Source organism: Sciurus vulgaris (genome assembly GCF_902686455.1).
Source record: "Sciurus vulgaris genome assembly, chromosome: 8".
In the NCBI taxonomy this organism is placed as follows: domain Eukaryota; kingdom Metazoa; phylum Chordata; class Mammalia; order Rodentia; family Sciuridae; genus Sciurus; species Sciurus vulgaris.
In genome coordinates this window covers 151,270,054-151,293,843 of record NC_136468.1, presented here as the reverse complement: position 1 = coordinate 151,293,843, position 23,790 = coordinate 151,270,054, and the positions used below count along the sequence as shown (strand labels likewise).

Sequence of the window (23,790 nt, the reverse complement as noted above, 5' to 3'; positions counted from 1 at the left end):
CAACCCATGCTTGGAGCCACTTGAAAGGCACTCTGCCACTGCACCAGGTGCTGCTTTCCTAGGTGCAGGGCTTGGGGACAGGAGCAAGACAGCACTGATCTCTGCCAGCACGAAGCCTGGGCCTGTGGGAAACGTGCAGACTGGGGAGACAGACAAATCAAGCAGCAGGTTCTACAAGGGGTGATGGGATGGGAGGGCCTGGGCAGCTTCTCAGGAATGACCGCTGGGGACCAGGGGTGTCTGCGGCAGTCTCGGGCAGACCTGAAACAGGTGGGCCTGGTTGTTCTAGGATGGTGGCTCTCAGTCCGGGCAAGCCGGCCGCTTAGGCTGCTGGGGCGACGTCCGGGGACGTCTTCTGCGGCCACAGCCTGGGGTGGCGGGGGTGGAGCTGGCATCTGGCCGGCGGCAACGCCGGGGCGCTACTGAACACCCTGAGCTCGCCGGCCGCCCTGCCACAGTCGCCCAGCTCAAGTCTCCACCGGGGCCGCACGGAGAGCAGGGCAGGGCAGGGCCGGCCTTCTGCCTCGTCTCCCCCCCAAGCCCCGCCCCGCCGACCACGTGCTCCTGCGCACGCTCAGCAGCCAATCGCAGCAGCGCGCCGGCCGCCTCGCGGACTTCCGGGGCGGGACCGGAAGCGAGCCCGCCCAATGGGGCAGTGCGGCCCGTCGGTCTCGCGAGAGGGCGACGCGGGGCCTTCCTGGAGCGGCCGGCTGCCGGAGCGGCGCGACGCATGGAGGGCGCGGGCGAGAGGGTGCCGCTGCTGGGCGCGCGGCGGGCGGCGGCCGGGGCCTTCGCGGGCCGGCACGCGGCGTGCGGGGCCGTGCTGCTGACCGAGCTGCTGGAGCGCGCCGCCTTCTACGGCGTCACGTCCAACCTGGTGCTGTTTCTGAACGGCGCGCCGTTCAGCTGGGAGGGCGCGCAGGCCAGCCAGGCGCTGCTGCTCTTCATGGGCCTCACCTACCTGGGCTCGCCCTTCGGCGGCTGGCTGGCCGACGCGCGGCTCGGCCGGGCGCGCGCCATCCTGCTCAGCCTGGCGCTCTACCTGCTGGGCATGCTGGCCTTCCCGCTGCTGGCCGCGCCCGCCGCGCGCGCCGCGCTCTGCGGGACCCCGCGCCCGACGCGGGTGCTCAACTGCTCGGCGCCCTACCCCAACGGCAGCGCCGCCTGCCCCGACGCCGCCGCCCGCCGCTGCGCGCCCGCCACCTTCGCGGGGCTGGTGCTCGTGGGCCTGGGCGTGGCCACCGTCAAGGCCAACATCACGCCCTTCGGCGCCGACCAGGTGAGCCGCGCCGGGCCCCCTCACCTGCGTCTGGTGCCCCGAGAGCCGGAGCGGGTAGCCGCGCACTCCCGCACCGGGCTGTGCACCTGGCACCTTGGAGAAGACAGCCCGCGAGCAGATAGCCGTGCCCATCCCACTGTTTCACATACCTAGCGTCTGTCCTGTGTCCCTGCCCCGTGCAGAAAGGACGTAGGAACAGGGAGCCTTCCCCAGGGCAGCTTCCTGCAGCGCAGGGAGGCTCAGGAGCATTTGGAAGAAAGCTGCATAGGCAGGTGTGATAGGTCCTAGCAAGGTGGGGTGGCCTAAAAGAGAAGGGGCTGCCCTCTGTGGAATGACCCTTTGAATTGAGACTTGAAGGATAGACATGGTCGCTGCTGTTGAAGGTTTCCCTACAGGGGGGTCAACTAGTGCAAAGGCCTTGGGGCCAGAAAACAAGGGCAAGTCCCTATCACTACTGGACTTCCTTTACAAATGAATGGGCGCACATCTTTGTTGTTTTAAAGGATTTGGGGTGGGGTTGGTAGGAAAGGCCAGGTGAAGAGTTTTTGAGTTAGCCTCCCACTGCTGCCCTAAATCACCACCGCCAAGAATGAGGTTGGAGTCATCCAGAACTTTGGGTGGGAAGGGAAGTGCTGGCAAATGGTCTGGGTGCCAAATCACACCTACTTCCTCCTTTTTGAGGACTTGCTTGCCAAGAATGATTCTCACATCTTTAAGTGGTTGGAAACAATTTTGAGACAGGTGAAAAAGGTGAAGTTCAACTTTGATTCTTCATTAATAAAGTTTTATTAGAACACAGGGCCATCCATTCCTGCCCTCATATTCCCTGTGCTGAGTCTGTTTTAACAGTGGCAGAATTGAATAGTTGCTATGGAGACAGTGTCTTCCACAACCTAGTTTCAACTCTTTGCCCCATCTCAGAAAGATCGCAGGTGTCTGCTGTAGAGAGTGGGCTGAGTGGTCAGTGCTGTCAGCAGGGGTTCCAGGCCAGAGTCTTGCAACTGACCAGTTGAGAGTGGAGGCAGGGGACAGGAGTTGAGTGGGTGGGTTTAGAGGTTTGGGGTGGGTAGGTAGTGCTGGTGAATGCCTGGAGCAGTGGGGAGGATGACCCCTAGGGTCTGCGCTCAGTGGCTCTGATGCCCGTTCCTTGCTGGCGTTTACCGTGGCTTAAATTGCCCAGGCCCTGTTCTGAGTACTTTCTTAGTCCACATGACACCCTGCTGGTCGAGTGCCTGCTTCATAAATGAGGAAGCCGCGGCTGGAGAGGTTGAATCATTGGCCCAGAGTTTCGCAGCGAAGACCTGGCTGAGCCAGGCTCAGGAGCTTTCCCTTGAGTCCGAACAATTACTGCTTCTGTGCGAGGCCGTCCATGCAGTAAGGAGATGCCTCAGGAGGGAATGAGATGGTGGCTCTTCTGTGTACTGAATTCTGAACCGAGTTCTTTATACAATGCTTTACGCTATGTGGGAGTCTTAAATTCACCTTATAGGTGGGTAAGTGGAGGCCCAAAGCTTTTCCTGTGCTGTGGGTAGTGAGTGGTCAAGCCAGGGTTCGTCTCAGCGTCCAGCACTGATTTCCTAACCTCTAATTTGGCCAGGGCACTGAGGCTGCTTCTGGGCCTGGTTCATGGCCTTGGCCCTGGTACCATCCTCCCCCAGTCCCAGGCAGAGGTGCGAGACTGGGAGCCAGGAGCCCCTTTGCCCTCCGTCTTCAGGCAGGGCAAGTCCAGCATGGGCGATTACCGGATGCCCTTCCTGGGTGTGTTGTGTCTCTCCTCACAGCCCTTGTAGTCTCATGCTGTGGTCACGCCCCTCACTGCTCCTGGAGTGCGCAGGGCCTCGGGGTTTGAACCTAGGCAGTCTGAATTAAAAGTTAATGCTGTCTGGTTCACAGTAGATCAGAGTTTGATGTTTCTTAAAGGAGCCAGTGAATGGTCCTGTGGAGCTTATCTTGAGTGATCCCAAGAACATGCACTCTTTTGATCCATAGTGTGGAGATGTCTCATCTAAAGCCACCTGGGAAGAGGCTGGCCAGCTGGGAAGATGCTCTGGTGGGAGAGGGACCCTGGTAGAAGGATGCCAGGGAGACTTGACTGCCAGGTGTAAAGTGGTGGGCTCTGGAGGGTTTCTGGCAGCCATGCTCTGTGGACACGTGGACGTGAGACTGTAGCTCACGCATCAGGTGGTCATGCTTTGGCGTTACAGTTCTGGTGTGCTGATGGCATTGTGATCGTGTAGACCCTTGTGGGAGATGCTTATGGAATCTTGGGTGCTATAACTTATTTCTAAATAGTTTAGACAGAAATATCCTATGTTTTCATTAGAAAAAAGAGCTATCTGAGTAATGGGTATAGAGAAGCACATTTTATGATTCTTTCAACTTTTCTGTAAGTTTTAAATTTTTTTAAATGAAAGGTTAGGGGGTGTCCATCAACTAATGAAAGAATGAGCTACATGTAGTATAGCCATACAAAGCAATATCATTGGGCCATAATAAAAGAAGTGCAGTGCTGGTGAATCTCGAGCAATACACTAATTATCTGGAGAAAGCCAGACATTGGGTTCCGTGGATGTCCATTTATGTGGAATGTCCTGCACAGGAATGTTAGGCCAGTGGTTGTCTGTGGCCAGGAAGGGCCTGGGAGTGAATGCTAAAGGAAAGAGGCTCCCGTCGGTGCGAAGGAAGTGGGGCAGCCTGGATGGTTGTGATGGGTTACGCGGGAACCATGGACCATGCTTTAGTGGGTGCATTTGATGTGAATGATACCTCCATGGGAGATGTTGGGATTAGTACCCCTAGGCCAGGGGCTTTGCTCCATGCCAGTCTTGGCTGGTCTTGGTGGGATTTCCGAGGCCCCTTGTGGGTAGCTGCACTGCTGTCCTCCAGTGCAGGTCGGCTGCCCTGGTCCGCCTTCTCATTTAGAGGGAATCTGCTTGCATTTTCAAGTTATTCTTTCTCTCATGGGCCTCTTTATCTCCACACAGGCCCCTGGGAAGCATTCTGGTTTGAGAGGTGAATGGGGTCAGGCTGTGTGGCTTTGAGACAGAGTTTTGAGAGTGAATGTGTAAGCTGAGGAGCCCAAGGGGGTGATGTATTTTGATGTACATCTTGCCAGCCTGACATTTCCCTGTGGCTTACCCTTTTTCAAAGATCAGGATCATTCCTGATGGGTAAATCCAGTATTTGAAGAGTTATCTGAAAGAGGAAAATCTTACTGTGCCAATGGATGAAGATGGCACATAATGCACTTTTATTTATTTATTTTTGGTAGACAAAAAAATTGCCCTCCTGTGTATTTTAAGGAATTTTCCCAAGTCAGCCAGCTATTTAACCTGGTATTCAATTCTGTGTTTTGAGCCTTACTTCTTCAGATTGATTTTGGTGGTCTCCTTTGACCAGGCCCATAAACAGCTTGTCACCCTGGCAGGGCACGTGGCAGCGGCACACACGTGTCGAAACAGCATGCTCCTGTCAGCCAAATGCCGGAGGCTGGTGACATGCCCAGGGCATCAGCCAGCATCCCCTCGTGGCCAAAGTGGCTGGTGTGTGATTACTTGGGCCTCAAGAATGGACTCTGGTTATGAAGTAGTTTTGGTGGATGACCCTTGGAACTTGAAATAAACTGACCACAAGTTCATCCAGAAAACGGGCGAACGGAGTAGTAAGGTTAGGATTCTGCTAGGCTAACTGAATGTTGACTTGTTCTTGCTTCACGTGAAGATGAAACACGTCTTAAGGATGGGATTGTGTGCAGTGCCGTGGTGGGTGTGGAAAGGCCCCAGTACCTCATGTAAATTGTCCGTATTAGATTTGGTGTGTTTACTGGCCTCTTTTAAGTTTACCAGTTGTTTTTTTTTTTTTTTAACACTTTTTTTCCTGTAACATTTTTCAGCTGACATTTTTCTTCTTGTCTATCTCCAATCTAACATCATGCCCACTGTTTAATAAGATTTTAAAGGCATTGTGCCCCTGTGGAAGAAAGTCTCAGTACACTCTGTTCAGTCACAGTGCTTGAATTTGGTTCAGAGCCTCTGTTTGGAGAAAAGTTCAAACTCTTGAGAATGACTGTGGTTTATTTAAAATCCAGGCTTTTAATTTGAGATGATATAACCATATAATTAACTGAGCCTGTTACTGCCAATGCAGTTGGTATGCTTAACCATTTGGACTTAAAAGTAATGGCTTTTGACCAGCACTCAGTTTTAACTATGTGGTTTGCACTTCTACTTTAATCTTTTTTTTTTTTTAAAGTTTTAAATTTTATTTGTTCTAATTAGTTGTACACAACAGTAGAATGCATTTATACATTTTGATAATCATATATAAATGGAGTGTAATCTCTCATTTTTCTGATTATACATATTGCAGACTCACATCAGTCATGCAGTCATACATGTATGTGAGGTAAAAATGTATGTTTCACTTAATCTTAAAAACAAAGTAGTGCTTAAAATACTACATCAAGCTGGGCGCATGGCCTTCCCTGTCATCTCAGCCACTCGAGAGACCAAGGCAGGAGAATGCAAGTGTGTTTGGATTTACCTGCAGTGTGTTTGGGGGCTGAGCCTTTGGCCCAGTGCTTCAGGCCACTTAGATCAGTGAGGCATAAGTGCTGGAACTTACCTGCACAGCTGTGTGGTCCTGTGACAGTTGATTCACATGCTGTAGAATCTGTTGGCATTTGGAGAAATCACCCTAGAACCAGCCCAGTGCTGGTGGTAGGTAAGTGTGGAGCACTTCTGTCAAGGGACCCTTTACTGTATCTGCGAACACCGCTTTGATTGTGTTGCATTTCTTAAAGGCTGCTGACAGCAGTCTTTAGCATTTCATGGTCCTCGTTTTTCACCTGTGAAGATTTATCACAGACCAGCTGATGGTGTGGCTACACCTGTAGTCCTGGCTACTTGGGAAGCTGACTCCTAACTTGAACCCAGAAGTTCAAGCCCAGCCTGGGCAATACAATGAGACCTTGTCTCAAAAAAAGGAAAAGAAAGGAAAGATAGATAAAGGAATAAATTCCTGTCACACATTTTCAAGTGGTTTTCCTCCCTGTTATTTTAGGTCAAAGATCGAGGTCCTGAGGCCACTAGGAGATTTTTTAATTGGTTTTACTGGAGCATTAATTTGGGAGCGATCCTTTCACTAGGAGGCATTGCCTACATTCAGCAGAACGTGAGCTTTTTCACGGGGTACCTGATCCCCACAGTCTGCGTCGCTGTCGCCTTCGTGGTCTTCCTCTGTGGCCAGAGTGTCTTCATCACCAAGCCCCCGGATGGCAGTGCCTTCACCGACATGTTCAGGATACTCACATTCTGGTGCTGTTCGCAGAGGCGCGGTGGACGCCCCAGCAGTGGGTAAGTGCGCGATTCTCATCTTGGGCTGTTGGGACTGTTCACTCACTGTCACCAAAACAGCTGCTAATTGATGTTGTCATGTGCTGGGCCCTGGGCTGCATGGCTGGTGAGTCCTGTCTCCTCTAGCCTCGCATCTGCTTGGCAGGGCAGCGGCTGTGCACTGTTGTCCCTTGTGAGTCCTGTCTCCTCTAGTCTTCTTCTGCGGGTGGGGTGGGCATGCAAAGCTGTCCCCTTGTGAGTCTGGTCTCCCAGCCTTGCAGAGCCAGGGTGGGAGATGGGGGGAAGGGGGGCGTGCAAGGAGCTCGTGTCCAGCGTCTTCCACTGCCAGTGCAGATGGAAGCTCCTGGCAGCTTAGTGGCAGACCAGAAGTAAAAATAGGATTTGCCCAGGGCATAGAGGAGACAGAATACATGCTGGGTGCATGATATTTTATTTTGAAGCATCTTGAAATACATTAATGAACATCTAAGCCACTGCGTATGTTGTTGGAACCTTTCTATCAGAAGTGAAACAAGCAGTCTGTCAGATCAGCAGGTGCTCTCTTGTCCAGGGGCCACGTCAGCGTCAGCTGCTCCAACAGAAGGACTGCAGCAGAGCTTTGAGATGCGCTTTGGGGAAACCAGGTCTCCTCTATTTGCAGGGAACTTGCCCAGCTTTGTGCTGATTGCTCCGTGAACTGGGGTTTTAAATCAGAAAGTCCTGTGTCCTGGGAACCCCTCTATGTCCCAGCGCACTGTGACAAGTGGTCACCAGATGCAGGGTGATAAAGAGAAAAGTCTAGAACTCAGCTTAAGGAGGCACCTCGGACATCTTTGCATTATTACTTGCTGAGAGACATGTAAGGTATACGTGTGGTGAAATCATCCCTTCAAGCTCTGCATTTCTGGAACAGGAGAAACCCAAGTGGTGTGACCATCAGGACTAGAACGCTGTGTCCCTGGACGAGTCTCTGGGACCTTTATGGTCAGCCCCTCAGGGCTGCTCGGTCAGCCTGGATCCTGGCAGCTCTCTGTGGGCCTTGGGGCCGTGCCCTTCCGCAGGCTGAACGTCTGCCTCAGTGCCTGCCGTGTCTTCTCTGTGCTTGCAGCCTTGATGACCGAGGGCACTCCTGCACGTGTTCGTTCTGAAGCTGCACCAGAGTAGCCCTGTAACCAGCCTTTTTGCTGCAGGCACACTGTCTGTGCTTGATTCTGGGCCCTCGTGTGGTGTCTGGCAGACGCTGTTCTCAGTGGGCCTGTGGGAATGCTGGTCGTCCTCACAGTTTTCAGACCCCTCGTTCTGGACTTCAAGTAGTGGAAGCACACTAAGGAGTTTCTAAAAACCAGGGTCACCCTGCTCAGCAGCAGCAGATGCTAGCTTTCTGTGTGTCTGTGTGTGTGTACTGGGAATTGAACCCAGGAGAACTTACCCACTGAGCCACATCCCCAGTCCCTTTTTTGTAGTTTATTATTAGAGGCAAGGTCTCGCTAAGTTGCTGAGGCTGACTTGAACTCAAGATCCTCCTGCCTCGGCCTCCTGAACCGCTGGGATTATAGGCAGGCACCGTGGTGCCCGGTGGTGATGCTAGCATTTTGTAGGGTCTTATTCATGTGACAGAAGTGGTGTCTTGGGTCTTAGATGTTTATTCTGTGAGCTGCTATCCTAGGCAAGATGCATCCCTCCCAGTCAGCCCTCACTGTCTCCCGTGCCTATGTGACCTGGCAGACTTCTGCCAGAGAGCAGCTTGGCTTCAAGGACTTACTTGGGTTTTAGTACCAGATGGCACGGGGAAGAGGGTTTGGAGTTACTTTTACTTCAGAAACTGCTTCCCTTTAGGTCTATGCTTGGAGCCTCTGTGGACAAGAGTACGGATAGAGGGCTCCTTGGAGAAAAGTTGGTGGTTTAAAGAACTGTCCACCTGTGCTCCTTGTTTGAACAGGGTTAATGACCTTGCCAGGCCTGCCTTCCCTTTTTGCATAGTTGAGATGGACTGGGAGACCAGTGAGACTTGAGCAAGGTGATGCTCAGTCCCTGATGGGGCCAGTCAATAGTAGCCACTCGCTTGAGCCCAGGGAAGTAGGGTGCACCTAGTTTCTACCTGTGAGACTCTCGACTTCATCAGGCCCCACCCCAGTTTCTGGTCTGTGTTCTTCTGCTTCCCAGATGATGCGGTGCCGATTTTAAATGAGCGCTGAAGGTCTGTTTAAATGGCCTGAGCGCTTCCTTGAGATCCGCCCCTCTTTGAGTTGAGAGTCCTTCGGAGCTGGTGGCCCTGTGCCCTGACGGTGCACGTGCCCCTGGGCTTCCGCGGCGGCAGTGGGCTCTTGTCCGTGTTCTGATGTTACGCGTGACCGTGGCGTCACGTTAGGTCACTGGATAGTTCACTGTGTGAACCATGTGTGCTGCACATTGACTTGGCAGTTTTTAAAATGCTTAAGTGATAAGAAGTCAAAGCAGCACAGCCCGTTAGTAACCCGCATGGGAAATTCTTCATGCAAAGTGTATTTGTTGTTTGGAATGGAAGTGATTTGGGAAACATACTTAGCATGATGTGTAAATCACTGGTAGGATCCAATGAGGTGCATAAAGACCTCAGGTTTCCTTTTTGAAATAAGAAAAGTAGTAAGTTGTTTCAGTATCCCCAGCGCCCAGTCATAACAGCCCTGGGCATACAGTAGGTACTCAGTAAATACTTATTGAATTGATTTAGTTGTCTTTACCAAAATTTGGTTAAAATATTAGTTTTTAGCTTTTTGATTTTCTCCCTATTCTGAATGTCTAGATGAAACCTGTCAACTTTATAAGATAAAAAATAATTTAAAATAGTGGCAGCTTAGTAAAATGGGACATGAGTTTATAAACTACAAAGCAGACACTTGCCATTTCTCCTCGAGTCCCGGAATTGGGAGCTGGTCTTAAGATAATTGGCTCCTGGTATCTTTGACTTCAGAGAACTTGTGCAGCCCCTTCTTCCCCCAGCCTTAGGGCATGCTCTGTTCAGTTTGGGAGCCGGAAAAGATCTTGGAGCTGTCTAGAGGGACCTGCTCATTTTATAAAGCACAAATCAGCCGATGGAGAAGCCAAGGTGCTGGTGTGGGGACCCGGGAGCCCGGCTCTGTTCTGGACTGTGATACCGTGGTGCGAGGGTGACATGGAGGTAGGAGCAGAGGGGCAGTGATGTGCTGCAGTGGCCAAGGCTGCTCGGATTTGCACCCTGCTGCCAGGCCTCGTAGCTTTGTGACTCTGACATATTTCTTGTCCTCTCTGTGCCCCAGCTTCCTCTGTGAAATGGGCCAGTAGGTCCTGGAGCACTTTCCGGGCTCATGGTCAGGGCAGGTAACCCAGTGCTCAGGGGTCCAAGAACAGGAGCCCTCCTGTGACCCTCCCTGCCCTCATTCTAGCATTGCCCTCCTCTGCCCCCCTCACCCAGGAGAGGACACCAGTGTGGTCGTACTGAGCGTGAGTCTGGGTTGCCAGCCTCCACATGGGCTAGAAGAGCTTAAGTGGAAGTACAGGCAGCCTGGGACTGGGGTGTGGCTCAGTGGGAGAGCGCGTGCCCAGCACGTGAGACACCCTGGGTTGGAATCTCCGCTTGGCAAGGGAAAAAATCCAGTCTAGTACCGTTGCTTTTGTTTCAGATATCAAGAATCTGATGAGCAGATTGTTGGATGGAATCAGACGAGCAGATTTGGATGGAACTACTGACCCTTAGCACGTAGCCTGCTGAGCAGGGTGACCAGCACTGGGCTAACACGGGCCCTCGAACTGTAGTCCACTGTGTCTCCGACTTGCTCAGTCTCTGAATCTCAGTAGCTGCAGCCATGCCCTTTGTCAGCTATTCCAGCACCTTTTGCTACATTTAGAAATTATTAGATAGGTGTGTAGGGTTAATAATAGAATGAGTTAAAGCAGATTCAATTTGGTGAGCTGGTTTCCTACCCCAAATTTAAATTGTTACCAAATAATTGATTGCCGGGGGTGGAGGAAAACTAACTCCTTCATTTTGTTTCCCAAAGTGAAGGCATTGGAGTCTTTCAGCAACCTTCTAAACAAAGTCTGTTTGATTCATGTAAGATGTCTCGCGGAGGGCCGTTCACAGAGGACAGAGTGGAGGATGTGAAAGCCCTCGTCAAGATTGTGCCTGTGTTCGTGGCTCTGGTCCCTTACTGGACAGTGTATTTCCAGGTGAGTGGGCCTGCGGCCGGATGGCTCGTTTCCCAGGCGCGCTGCCCTCCTGTGTTCTGCCCAGTACTGATGGGATTCCGCCCCCCCCCACCACCACCCCCGTGAATCTCTTAGGCTCCTTTGTTTTTAATTTAGACTCATTTTGACTGCTTTAAATATTTTGAAACCCTTTTCAGAAAATGAAGCTAAGAATGGGTGTGCTTCTGGTTTTATGGACCCCTCCATTAATTTAGTTTCAATTTGGATAACTGCAGTTCTTTTCCAAAATTATCTCGAGGATTCCTGTGAAGACCAAATAATTGACCTGTCCACTTCACACTTGAACCACCATCTGTTCTCAGAGTTGTCACAGGGTCTCCCACAGAGGGTGGGTTTGCGGGGAGACCGCTGCTGTCCTCGGACACCATGTTTGGTTCACCTGTAACAATTCTGCTTTCTGTGCCCAGATGCAGACCACGTATGTTTTACAGAGTCTTCATTTGAAGATTCCAGAAATTTCAAGCATTACAACCACTCCTCACACGGTAAGATCATTGAACTGCTCTGAAGTTGACAGTTGGGGTTAGGTAATAGATAGACCCCTGCTGCATCAGGATCCGTGACTAGACTGACTGTGTTCACGTTGGAACCAGCCTTCACATCTGATGGAGCACCCACGCCTTTTCATCGGCCAGGCCATTCGTGAGATTGGCTTGGCGACACCAGTCATGTGTTAATTAGTATTCTTACCTGATTCTGTCCCCCATCAGAGCACAGGACGAGAGATCCTTTTAGAAACACGTGTTCCCAGTTCAGTGTCTGCTTTCCTGGGTTGCACTGGGTGGAGACGGACTGTGCTCTGTGCTGTCAGGGAGGCTGACCCTCCTGTGTTCTGACCAGTTCCCAGCAGCCTGGCTCACCATGTTTGACGCGGTGCTCATCCTGGTGCTCATCCCACTCAAGGACAAGCTGGTGGACCCCATCCTGAGGAGACACGGCCTGCTGCCGTCCTCCCTGAAGAGGATCGCTGTGGGCATGTTCTTCGTGATGTGCTCTGCCTTCGCTGCGGGTGAGCAGCTCTCTCCCCCCTCGCACTGCTCTCCTGAGGTGGTGCAGAGTGTGTGATCTGCGCATGTTGCTCAGGAAGTGCATGTGCTTCAAAAGACTGCCTCCCAAGCCTTTTCTAGAGATCATTCTCCATTTTCTGATTTCACTGTGGAAGTTCCAGTCTTCTTCCTGAGGATACATCATCAGTTTTCTAGGACTCAAACCATGGGCTCTGAAAGGGGCTGTCCTCTGCGCCTGGTTTGGATTTGGAGTAGAGGTTGCTGCCTGGATGCCTGCTCACTAACTGAAGAGTTCTGTGATTCTCACAGGAGAGTCCACCTTCAGTGACCAGCCGCAGCTCTTACAGGCTTCAGAGCGTCCACAGTCCTTTGACTTTTTAATAGAAATCTTTGTGAGATCGTTTCAGGCTCATGGGCCATGCTTCTGCCCCCGACACAAGGAACCGATGCCTGAGCGTGCTCGTCCAGGGAGGGGTGTCCGCCTTTTGAAGGGCTTCTGTCCACTCTAGTTCCCATATTCTGAGACATTGTTTCTCTTTTTGCTGGTAAAGCTGTCCTGTTGCTGATGTTTTAAATTTGCTTTGAAGCATCCCTCCTTCACCAGTGTTCGAAGGTTATTGAACCATAAGATAACGCAGTTATTTGATGGGGACTCTGCGGCCATGAGGACTGGGAGCTCCTGTCCTCTTGCTAGGCCTTCCTCTGGCCAGCCGAGGAGCCTCAGGGTGTTCAACAGGTGTAGGGAAGTTGGTCCTGAGGCTTAGGAGATCTGGATTCAAGAAGCCAGACATTGTAGAAGGCTTGCTTTTTCTTTTGAGCACACAGTTAATGACAGTGAGGTCTGAGTGAAGCTTTTCCTCAGTGCTTGGAGCTCGGAGTCTCTCCAGAACTGGTGCTGGGGACTAAGTGGGGGCAGCCCTCTAGGGGCTCCTCCTCCAGAGGAGCAGGCTTGTCGTCCCGCTGGGTCTGTCCAGGCCCAGCTTTGGCCTCAGCTCCCTTCTCCCTGGCTGGGAAGCCCTCTCTGCTCAGGCTCAGGGACGCTCCCCGTCAGTCTACTTGTCCGCATCCTCCCTGGTCCCCTGGGCAGGTTTCTGTTCCTACTGTCGTGGTGGTCACTGCAGTGGAAAGCCTCCTCTTTGTTTCTGAAGTCCCTGCAGCTGGGCGAGCTGGCAGTCGGGCAGGACTGCTGGGGCTGCCTTCACGGGCTGCTCCTTAGTTGCCCTCACATGGTGCCGTCAGCCCCTGCTGTCCCTGGACTCCACTGGTGGCCTCGGGCTGTGAGAGCATCCTGAGTCTGAGGCAGAATCACCTGAGTGCCTCTTCTGGTCGCGGCTTTCATGACCGAGAACTAACCTCTGATCGGTAGCGAGTTTGTGAAGTCACTGAACAGTCAAGCGATGGTCTTCGACAGACAGATTCAGCCATCATCTTTGCCAGGCAAGCATGGCCACTACATCTGTATTGTCTTAGGACACTTTCTGTGTATAACTGAATGCATTTTGAGGGGACAGAAATGGAACAGGGTATCAGAAAGTCTATAATCATTTTCCTATATTATATACTTAACATTTTTTCATGTCAGCAATTACATATTGAAATCATGCTTTTTAACATACTCCCTTTTTAATGTTATAGCATTTTAAAAACTCTGTCTCCTCTTATGATGGCCGGTCCCAGTTTACCCGCACAGGGCTGTGTGTGCACCTGCACGTGCATGTTCCTGTTTTCTTGGGATACAGCCCTTGGTGATGGGGAAAGAGCTCTGCCGGCTCTGACTCTGGTTTATGTCACCCTTGCCAGTGCTGATGATTTTTTTCTGTCAGTTTTTTTTTTTTTTAATCTGAAGTGTTAAAAAATGTTTTATTATTACTTCACCATATTTTACTAGTGATGTTTGAAATTCTTTCTCACAATTTCTCAGCCATTTATGTTCTTCTGAGTATAATTTTCTTTTGTACCCATTTTCCATTGGGTTTTCTTTTTTATGTTGATGTGTAATAGATCATTATGGTTTAAGGATTTCTAGATTTTCTTCTACTTCTTTGGTACCAGAAATTGACGCGGGGCGCTCAACTATTGAGCCTCATCCCAGCCCGTTTTTGTTTTTTATTTGAGACAGTCTTACTTAGTTGCTTAGGGCCTCACTAAGTTGCCAAAGCTGGCTTTGAACTCATCATCCTCCTGAGCTGCTGGGATTACAGGTGTGCACCCTGGGTCCAGCCTACATTGTATTCGTAAGACCATCTTTCTTTTTTGTTTGTTCTTTTGTTTGTGGTAGCTCGCCAAGTTTCTCGTACTTCTTCACGACAGTCCTGGCTGCTTGTGTACTCTTGATGGCTCTTATTTTCAGTTCGGTGGATTATTTTCAAACGATCCCTCTTCATCTTCCAGTAACGTCATTTCTTTCCCGGACTTCGTGGTAGTGACAACCCTTAACAACACTTTCTCCGCTGGAGCCAAGTGCAGCAGCTCTTTCCAGCAGCTGGCTGGTCACAGCTCACCCTGTGAGTTCAAAATGGCGTTCCGGGGGTGGCGAGCCACGAGCCTCCTTCGGGTCCACTGTGGCTGTGCAGGAGTGAGCGCTGAGTCTTTCTCTGGGCGGGTATGCGGGGCCTCTCCTGCCCTCTCTTGGGCTGCTTTCAGCACCTGCAGCGCCTGTGGAGCAAGCCATCTGCTAAGAGGGCCACGTGGCCAGGGCTCCTTCAGTGCAGCACTCCGCTGCCGTCCTCGGCGTGGGTCTGTGGTGGTTTGGGGGGCTCTGGTGTCTGGACCGCACAGCTTCAGGGGAGGAGTTGGTGAGCCCATCGTTGGTCTCCTTTCCTGTAGGCCTCAGAATGTTTTAATGAGATGCGAGTTCTCTGTTGCCAGGGAGTTCAGGTGTTTGCCTAAAATATCCATCCGAGCCCATTACCTCCCTGAGGTAATTTGTTGGTAACTTTTTAAAAAAATCTTTTCTCTGATTTTTTTTATAGGTTTTTTTCTCTTAATTCACTTATTTTTTTAAAACAATCCCTACTAAATGATTTTTTTTTTGAGTTTTAAGAAAATGTGTTAGAGATAAAAATAGTCTTCTAAGTAAATCTTTAATTTCCTTCCTCATTTCTAGATTCACATACTCTCTTTTGTTCATCTTGCCAGAATTGAATGCTTTTTGTTTCCATACGTCTTGAATCATCAACTTAACGGTCACTATGTTTAAGGCACTGAAACCGTTTTATTAGGCTTTGTGTTTAGACAGAAGAGGAGATTCACTGGCAGGATCTCACAGAGTGAGCAGAACCTGCTGTGATTTGGACGTGGCGTCTTTGGGCTCTGCCCTCTAACTGAGGAATTAAGTACTTTCCATTGGGTTTGTTTTTCTGTTTTTTTTTTTTTTTTTTTTTTTTTTTTTTCTTTTTTTTCTCATTCAGTTAAATTCCTCATTCACTTTTATTAATTTTTTTTCTGTTTATCTGTGAAAACATGTTAATGCTGAGCATTTGCCTGTTGTCACAGCCCTAATGGGGACTCATGCCCTGGTGTCTTCGGTCTCTGCTCTTTTCTCTGGGTGTTGGATTTGGCTCTGATCTCCTTCCCCCATTGCTTTGTTGGTGGGTAGTAGCTGTGCGACCTCAGGCTAAGAACCATGCCTCTGCTCCGAGTCAGTCCCCAGCGCTTCCCTTCTCCCCTGCTGCCCAGTCTTTCTTCCTCTGCTGACCTTCCTGCTCCTGACTTTGTTGGTCTTTCTTCACTAGTGGCTTGTGGACGCACGTGGTGGTGAGAGTCCCTGGTGTGGTCATCCGTGAGCGAGCACAGGAAGCGGGGTCCGAGTCCTTCCACTGGTTTTCCTACCCACCCCTCCTCTTCCCCTGCGGCGTCCTCCTCGCTGCTCTTTCCTCTAGTTTGATGACCTGCCCTGCCCCCGTTTCTTCTCTCTGCACCACCCCCAACCTTACTTTTGACTAGCTTCCACGTACATATCAGAGAAATTACTGCACCTTTGACTTTCTGGGTCTGGCTTATTTCACTCAGCATGATGATCTTCAGCTCCTTGATTTCCTTTTAAGTCCGAGAGTAATTTCAGAGAATTTTTTCATTTACTGTTACTGATATTTTTACCTATACTTTTGCTGATGATGGTTCATTTTGCTTTGGAGTCTGGTGAGATCATGGCTTTATTAATTCCTGTTTTGGGGTTTTGAGACTTCCTTTATGGCCGGCTAGACGTTCTAAAAATGCTTGTCAGGTGCTGAGTAACGTGATTCCTCTGTGGGAATATTCTGAAGTACATTACAAACCAGACTTTGTGCAGTGCTGGGGGTGGAACCCAGGGCTTCCTCTGCGGAGCCACGTCCCCAGCCCAGTCACATCTTCAGTAGAGCAGTCCTAAACTCCAGTGTTCTAAGCTCCTAGGGGCTCCACAGATGAGCGTGGAGGCCAGGAATGAGCCAGTGGGTCTGTGGTGACCAGGAAGCCACAGGTCCTGACAGCACTTTCTAAGGCACTGCGCAGGCTTAGTGACGCCTGTGTGTTACAGCGAGACCGTGGTGACAGGGCTGTGCTGTTCGGTTCTGCAAACCGTCTGGCATGGAGACCTCAGGAACCTCTGTTGTCTCCAGTCTGCCTCTGGGTTTGCACGTGCAGCCCTCCTGCCAAAGAGAACCTTACTTTTTATGGTCTGCTTGTTCTGAGAGGCTGGGGCAGGTGTGTTTCAGGCAGACTCTCAGTGTTTCTAGCAGCTCCAAAGTCCTTTGCTTGTCTTGGGAGTGTGGGGTTCATGTTTTCTCTGGATTGCACACATCATTGGTAGTAAGACGCGATGGCTCTCTGCGAGGAGGACCCAGCTCAACTCTGCGGGTCATCTGAGGCTCGTGGGGTCGCCTTACTGCAGCTCACTGCGATGGTAGGCCAGCTGCAGGGCCCCGCGCACCTGCCTGTTGTGGGCGGTTGTTCTTGCCTGGTGTTTCCCCTTCTCTTGTTTCTGACTCCGTTGCCTGCTGCCCCATGGCTGGCCTCCTCTGTTGATGATCTTCCGACCTCGTTGCCTCCTTGTGTGTGCTGTTCTGAGGTGCTGCAAGCTCAGGACTCGATGGAGGAGCTTGGCCCTTCATTTCTAGGACGACCCTGTTGGCCATCGTGGCACAGGTGTTCCTGATGGAGCTGAGCCAGGCTTGGCCGGGAGGCCTCTCTCTGCCCTGGGTTTGGGGAATGTTTGTTTTTGCGGGGACAGTGCAGTTGAGAAATGAACTGGGCACATTTTGGAGTCCAGATCCCGAGTTTATTTCTGGTCTTCCTGGAAATTGTGTTCTGGTCCTTTCTTGTGCTCACGTTTTAAAAGGAATGATTTTAATACGCTCATTGTGTCGTCTTCTTGCCATCCTCCCTCATATCATGTTTTTAAATAAGCATATTTCTGCATAAACATTGAATATCAGGGTCCATTATTCTATTTGCAATTAAAAGTTCTTAGATTAAAAAAGAAAAGTGGGCAGGATCCTTTTTGGTGGCCGTAGCTGCAGATGGATGTTTTAGACTCCCCGGGCGTATGCGAGCGGCTGCCCTGTTCTTTGTGCTGCTCTTGGACTTGTGCTGACGGTCACCTGCACCTGCAGCGAGTCCTCTCCTGTGTGGGCAGAGGTTCACTTGTGCTTGGTGCAGAGGTTCATCCTGCCCTGTGCAGGGCGGCTGGCGTCACTGTTAGCAGTGCTGTGGTGACCCTGGCAGTGCCGGGTGGCCTTAAGGCTGTCACGGTCGGGAAGAGATCTCAGCATCTACCTGCAGTTAGGTGAATCGACTGTGGTCCTCTCACCAACAGGACCTCACTCCCCTTTAAAAGAGACGAAAGAACGTGGACGAGCAGCTTGGTACCCGAGGACTGAAGTAAACGCATCTGTCTGTAGGACGCCGTAGGCAGCCGTGCACAGACTTGGGACGGGGACTCTGAACCTGCAGGGGAAGCTGAGCGCTGCAGCTGCCTCAGCCGTGGGTGCGGTGGCTGCCGTGCTGGGCACTTGCCCTCCTGTGGCAAGCAGAGTTTCTAGTTTAATGACAAGTGTTGATAAATACCTGCTACACTAACCCACTTCTAAATTCTAGGAATCCTAGAGAGCAAAAGGCTGGACCTCGTTAAAGAGAAGACCATCAATCAGACCATCGGCAAAGTGGTTTACCATGCCGCGGACTTGCCCATTTGGTGGCAGGTGCCCCAGTATGTGCTGATCGGCATCAGCGAGATATTTGCAAGCATAGCAGGTATGTTGTGACAGTGTCCGTGGTCCCTGGTACTTCTGTTCATTGTCAGAGCCTCTGTCACCTGGAGGGAGCTATGGGTCATCCCCTGGCTGCTGAGCAGTGCTGGGCTGTGGCAGTGGATCCTGACCTTCCTGCCTCCTGTGTGGTGCCCCAGGGCTGAGAGGGAAGTCGCTCCGGCCAGGTGTGCTGCTTCAGCGCCCTTCGCCGAGTGCCCTCAGCCCGAGACGTGAGCTGTGCTCACTGCTGGGTGGTGGTGGTCAGGTCTGGGTAAGGCAGCAGAGCTGGTTTTACAACAGCAGGCCTCTGTCCCCGTCAGGGGGAGTCTGCAGGGTGCGCACTGGCATGTTCTGGTCACTGGTTGGAAGCAGGAATCAGTGACACCCAGAATCTCGAGTGGTGGCCAGGATCAGGAGGCAGTAGGGGTCCTCGCACCTGAGAGTCTCATGTACCACTGGCTGATAGGTCTATGAGGGGGTGCATCTCTGCAGAGTGGCTTCTATTTAGGATGCATCCCATGTCTTGAGTCCAGTTACTACAAGCATCTGAGTATATAGGTGAGCCTGCTGGAGTTTCTTTAAGACTTCCCTTTGAAATAGAACCCTGGCCAGGTACAGTGGCACACACTGGTAATCCCAGTGACTCAGGAGCCAGAGGCAAGAGGAAGGCAAGTTCCAGCTCGGCCTGGACACCTTGGTGAGGCCCCGTGAAATCTTTAAAGGAGCTGGGGATGTAGCTCAGCGGTGGAGCACTTGACTGGCAGGTGCAAGACCCTGGGTTCCGTTCCCAATGCTACAGAAACAAAGAAACAATATTTAAGGAAATTCCCCAGTTTATAGTGTGTGTGCTTTTTAAAAGTCCTTTACTTGAGAATAAGGAAAGGTGTTTCTTTGACAACCTCTTTCCATGGGGAACTAAAAGTCCTAGGAGCTGGCGTCCCCATGGGTGTGACCCTGAAGTTGGAGAGCGTTGCCTGCTTCCCTGAGTGCGTTCAGGAGTTGTCCTGGTCGGCGGGGTCTGGGAAGCAGGCTGGTAGGGGAGGGAAGCCGCTGCCTCCCGGGCCCCAGACCCGAGAGCTGCCTCCCCGCACCAGGTGAGGAGAGCGCCCACCTGGTGGTGGTGCCCTTCCACACGGCCTCCCTCTTCCCCCAGGTCTGGAGTTCGCGTACTCTGCCGCCCCCAAGTCCATGCAGAGCGCCATCATGGGGCTGTTCTTCTTCTTCTCTGGCGTCGGGTCCTTCGTGGGCTCAGGGCTGTTGGCACTGGTGTCCATGAAAGCCATCGGGTGGATGAGCAGCCACGCGGACTTTGGTAAGAGCCAACTCCCTGTGGCGCTGCAAGGGATCCCGGCATGGCCGCTGGGCGTGAGCGAGAGGCTGTTGTCACCTGGGTGTGTGGCAGAGCCTTCTCAGGGCACGCGGGACCCCTGCCGTCAGGAGTATCCTCTCTCCAGGGGCTGTGGCCAGCCAGCCACGCCCTGGTGACCACGGTGTGCCACTGCTGCTTGGAGAATCCTTGACGGACAGATCGCCGTAATTTCTGGAACTCTTTCTGTGGGGAAGTGAAATCTGTATCTCAAGTTCTCTTTATTTCACTTGGTTTTGTATATTTTTTTTCTTCTCCTGACAATACTTGCGTTTTCTGATGTGTAAAGAAGGGTAGACAAGTTGCTCTTTGTTTTTAGTAAACTTGTTATTCGTGATCAGTCGTAATGGGGTTTTGCAGTTAGTGCCAGTGCTGGTGGCATCTTGGGTTCTGGACAGAATCACTCCAGAGATGGGAGTCTTGCTTCCTGCAGCTGTGTGGTGGCCGGGGTGGAGCTTCCCTCTCCCCGGTGGGAGCGTGCTGGCCATGGGCACAGCCTGTGGCCTGTCCTCTTCCGCCTGCAGCGCCTGCTCTGGCTCAGAAGCACCAGCCACTGTGGTTTGTAGTCCCCTGGGAATCCGAGGGCAGTTCCGGGCTTTTTTCTAGTAGTTGTGGAGGCCCAGAGCCCTCCTGAGGCTGAGCTGAGGCTCCTGCCCCGTGAGTCCTGGTGGAGAGTCCAGAGCCCCAAGCTGCAGTCGTCCTGGTGGTCACAGTTGCTGACTGTCCAGCGCCGTGTGCTGGTTCTGAGAGTAGTGGGCAGCCCTGGGCGCCTCTTTCCCTCTCAGTCCCCGTGGAGCCTCGCAGCCTTGGTGTACAGGGCAGCACGGCCCGTGAGCCCCAGGGCCGCAGGTGGTGTGAGAGCCGAGTTCACGGAGGGCTCCTGAGGGCTCCCTGGAGGCCGGCTCTGGGCCCTAGGGCCAGCTTCCCGCCTTGTGTGCCTGTGTCCTGGGGAGGGGCTTGGTCTCCTCGTGCCCGTTGCTTTCTGGCTGGACTCGGGCCTCAGGGTCCCCCAGCTGTCCTCTCTCACGGGTGTCGTGAGCCTCCACCCAAGCTTCCCGTCCTGGTTTGCATGCACACCTGGGCTCTGCGGAGGACCCCCTCTGGCTTCCCACCTGCCACAGGGCAGGGCACCCGTCTGTCCTGGCTTGTCCTACTCTTCCTCCGTGGCCCTAGGGGAGGAAGCCAGCCACCAACTGGTTTAGCTTTTCAAGGTGGAGGAGGAAGTCACCGTCCATAAGGTCTCAAGACCCAGGTTTGACGGAAGAGCGGCCCAGTGTTTATCAGCTTGTCTGCCCCGCCCTCCTGCGGCCCTCCTGCGGTGCTCCTTCCAGTGACTCATCTAAGTTGGAAACAGCGTTCCTGCCTGGAGCGCTGTCTAAGGTGTGCATACAGCTGATGGGCTTCATGCCGGTCCTGTCTGGCGGCCTTCTGTGCGGCCTGCCGCCCGGCCCGCCAGAAGAGCCCAGGGCAGCCCCCTGGTGGCTCCGGCCCATCTTCCAGCCCGGCGCTGCTGTCAGGGAGCGCTTGATTCCTCACTCTTTCTCCGCATGGGCTTCGGTACCACAGCTAAGTCACAGCTGCCTGTTTCCCAGCACCCTGTGGCCGTCTGCAGTGTCCCAACACCCCCCTGCTCATGAATTTTGGTACACTCATTTTTGAGGGGCTCAAAAATGTTATCTTTTAAAACAAAAGCCCCCTTTCCTGTCTTCATATGCATTCATCTTCTGTCTACAGAGAGGCCAGGAAGGCCCAGGGCAGCGGTGCAGGCTGGGTGGGGCACTGGATTCTGTGCATTCTCCAAAGATACCGGTCCTGTGAGGCTTGTGACCTCTGCCCACAGGCTCACGTCACATGCAGAGGCCGCACAGCATACTTTCTGCTTGGCCTGCCAGCGTTGCACTCTGAAGGGTCTTGGGCACATAAACGACCTTGTCCGTACTTTGACTACTTGGTCGCGGCAGCGTCGGTTGCTGCTCCTGGATTGGGAGTGAGAGCAGGGTCAGGCCCCGGGCAGATGGCGAGTCTCTGCGCACAGGTGCCTGGGCAGGCAGGTGGGGCCTAGTCCATTAGAAGTTCAAGGGATCAGCAGTTCTCCTCCCAAATCCTCACACCTAGGAAACTGTTTTCCCCAGGCTTTGTGAATCGGCACTACCGTGAACACGCGTGCGTCCCTGCTCATTGTTACCTTGGTGACTGCCCTGTTAGGAATCCTCGTGAGCCCTGTACGGAGAGGAGGGCCTCAGATCGCCCCACTTAGGGCCTTGAGGAGGAAGGGAGGCTCACTCTCTGAGGGGGGTCCACCAGCGCCCTTGAGCACGTCCGACAGCGCTGCAGCTCCCTCTGTGTGGCAGTCAGGCCTCACGGTGTCGCTGGCTGGGTACCCTGTTCACCTGTTTCCCCGTCCCTTCGGAATGTGCTGGAGCTGCTTCTCAGCTGGCATCAGTTGGTCTAGGTGGGGCCCTGTCTGTGGGCCTGTGGGGCAGGCGTGCTGCCCTGGTGGCATGTGTGAGAGGTTCGGAGTGGCTGAGCCGACGTCCTGTGCTCCCCAGCACACGTTCGCATGCCTGTGTCAAGTGGTGATGTCAGCCAGGGCTTCGAAGGTGTTCTCCAAGGGGAGACGGGGGTCTTCTGGGTTCTGGGCTGCGTGCAGGGACGGCAGCAGTAGCACCCGCAACCTCGGAGATCTTTGCCCCCGGAGCACGTACGCGAAGGCTGCAGAGTGGAAGCCCAGCACGACAGGCAGTGTGTGCGCTGTGGCCCGGTCCTGCACTGTCCTGAAGGCCACAGTGGCTTGGGGCAGCTGGTGTTCGGCGTGCGAGTGTGTTACGCTAGTCAGGGATACTGGTTTATCAGCCAGGCATCAGCGTGAGGAGGCTGATGCCTGACCACGTGTAGGGATTCTGAAAACAAACTTTGTGTTCCTGTGGCATGTGGACTGTGTGTCCCCTGTCTGCCACGGCTTACGAAGGGCATGTTCTAGGATTTCCCTAGTGACTGCACAGTGGACAGAGCTCACAGCCTGAGAGGCTGCTCCTGGCTCTCCGTGCTGGGAGATGCACAGGTGGCGGCCGGGAGCACAGGCGAAGCAGCCAGGCACCCTTCAGCGGGACGGTGGCTCTGTGCTTGCTTGGCCTGAATGTGGAGGCTCCTCAGTTGGTCCACGGTGACAGAACACCCGTGGAAGAAGGCTGGCGGGAACGCGACACGCTGTCCCACGTGTGCCCCTGCTGGCGAGGCAGAGGAAGCCCATGTTGTTTTACATCAGTCAAATTTTTATTCTGAGGAAAAGAAAATTAACACATAAGTGTTCCCTTTCCTCCTGCTGCTGGCTCTCCGAGGCTGGCTGTGGCCGCCCTGGCTGTGCCTGCCCTGGCTTTGCCTCCGTCCTTGCCTCTTCCGCTGCTCAGATGGAGCTGGCTCCAGGCCCGTGGGTGCTGGAGAGCTGTAGCCAGCCCTGGTCACTGCCGCCTCCCTCCTCGGCCAGGCATCTTGCAGCCTCCTGTCTCGGGTTGGAGGTGGGAAGGAGGAGTAGGAGGGCGCAGAGCCCTGGAGGGGGTGGCTGCTGCTCTCCCCTGAGAGCTTGAGTCACAGGGGGTGGGCTTTGTGCTGTGGCCACAGTTCCTGCAGGTGGGGGCCCGTGGGCTGCGCTGGGAGCCCAGGTGGAGGTCTGACGGCTCTCTCCTCCCTGCAGGCAACATCAACGGCTGCCACCTGAACTACTACTTCTTCCTCCTGGCTGCTATCCAGGGGGCCACCCTCCTGCTCTTCCTCATCGTCTCTGTGAAGTACGACCGGCAGCGATCCAGAGCAGACGGAGTGCCTGCCAGCGCCAGGGCCTGACCGGGAGCCACGTGTGGTTCTAGACTGAGCACAGGACAGGGTGGGCGTGCACTGAGGGGTGGGCTGGTGGGGCTGGCCACCTGGCTTCCTGTGCTCGCGCGTTGCCTGGGCCAGTTCCCCTTCCCTCTGCCCAGTGGACTGGGTAAGTGCCTTCCTGTGTTCTGCCTGCCGGCACGCTGGGCCCTCCTGGAGCAGAAGGCAGGTTTTACGTACGTCGCTCCTGTCCAGCAAGGCCTCTTGGTCCCGAGCTGTTGGCTTTCCCACCAGAACATGCAGGCTGTGGGTGTGCTGGCTAGCTGCCCGCTTTCTTGAATATTGTCTCTCCTTCCCCATAAACCCTGTGAGTGCCCTTTTAAAAAATTAATAGCATTTACTTCTGCTGAGAAGGAGAGCGTGGCCAAGTGCCAGGCGGTTTGTAGAGCCCTGTCGTGGTTCCTTCCTGAGCCACCGTCTTGCCATCGCCATGTTCTTGGTCAGTTGGTAGTGCGTATTTCATCTGCGGCTTCAAAAACAC

General features: G+C 53.1%; 1 protein-coding gene across 2 annotated transcripts; it reads left to right on the top strand.

Moving 5' to 3' along the window:
• Window positions 1–678: 678 nt before the first annotated feature.
• Window positions 679–23,553, top strand: SLC15A4 (solute carrier family 15 member 4). Of its 2 annotated transcripts, XM_079152487.1 has the most exons (8): window positions 680–1,279; window positions 6,341–6,633; window positions 10,629–10,797; window positions 11,244–11,321; window positions 11,677–11,845; window positions 17,919–18,074; window positions 19,224–19,382; window positions 23,128–23,553. In XM_079152487.1, the coding sequence occupies exons 1-8, from the start codon at window positions 731–733 to the stop codon at window positions 23,274–23,276; spliced, it is 1,722 nt and encodes a 573-aa protein (XP_079008613.1). In that variant the 5' UTR covers window positions 680–730; the 3' UTR covers window positions 23,277–23,553. The 2 variants fall into 2 exon arrangements, with proteins under 2 accessions (XP_079008614.1, XP_079008613.1); XM_079152488.1 differs by lacking the exon at window positions 6,341–6,633 and having other exon boundaries at window positions 679–1,279; window positions 10,687–10,797.
• Window positions 23,554–23,790: the final 237 nt, after the last annotated feature.

What these genes read in the sequence shown, in the direction of transcription:
- SLC15A4 (XM_079152487.1), top strand. Translation starts at nt 731, where the DNA reads ATGGAGGGCGCGGGCGAGAGGGTGCCGCTGCTGGGCGCGCGGCGGGCG. An exon ending in ACTGGACAGTGTATTTCCAG is followed by an intron (nt 10,798 to 11,243) that starts GTGAGTGGGCCT and finishes TTCTGTGCCCAG; the next exon opens with ATGCAGACCACGTATGTTTT. An exon ending in GATATTTGCAAGCATAGCAG is followed by an intron (nt 18,075 to 19,223) that starts GTATGTTGTGAC and finishes CTCTTCCCCCAG; the next exon opens with GTCTGGAGTTCGCGTACTCT.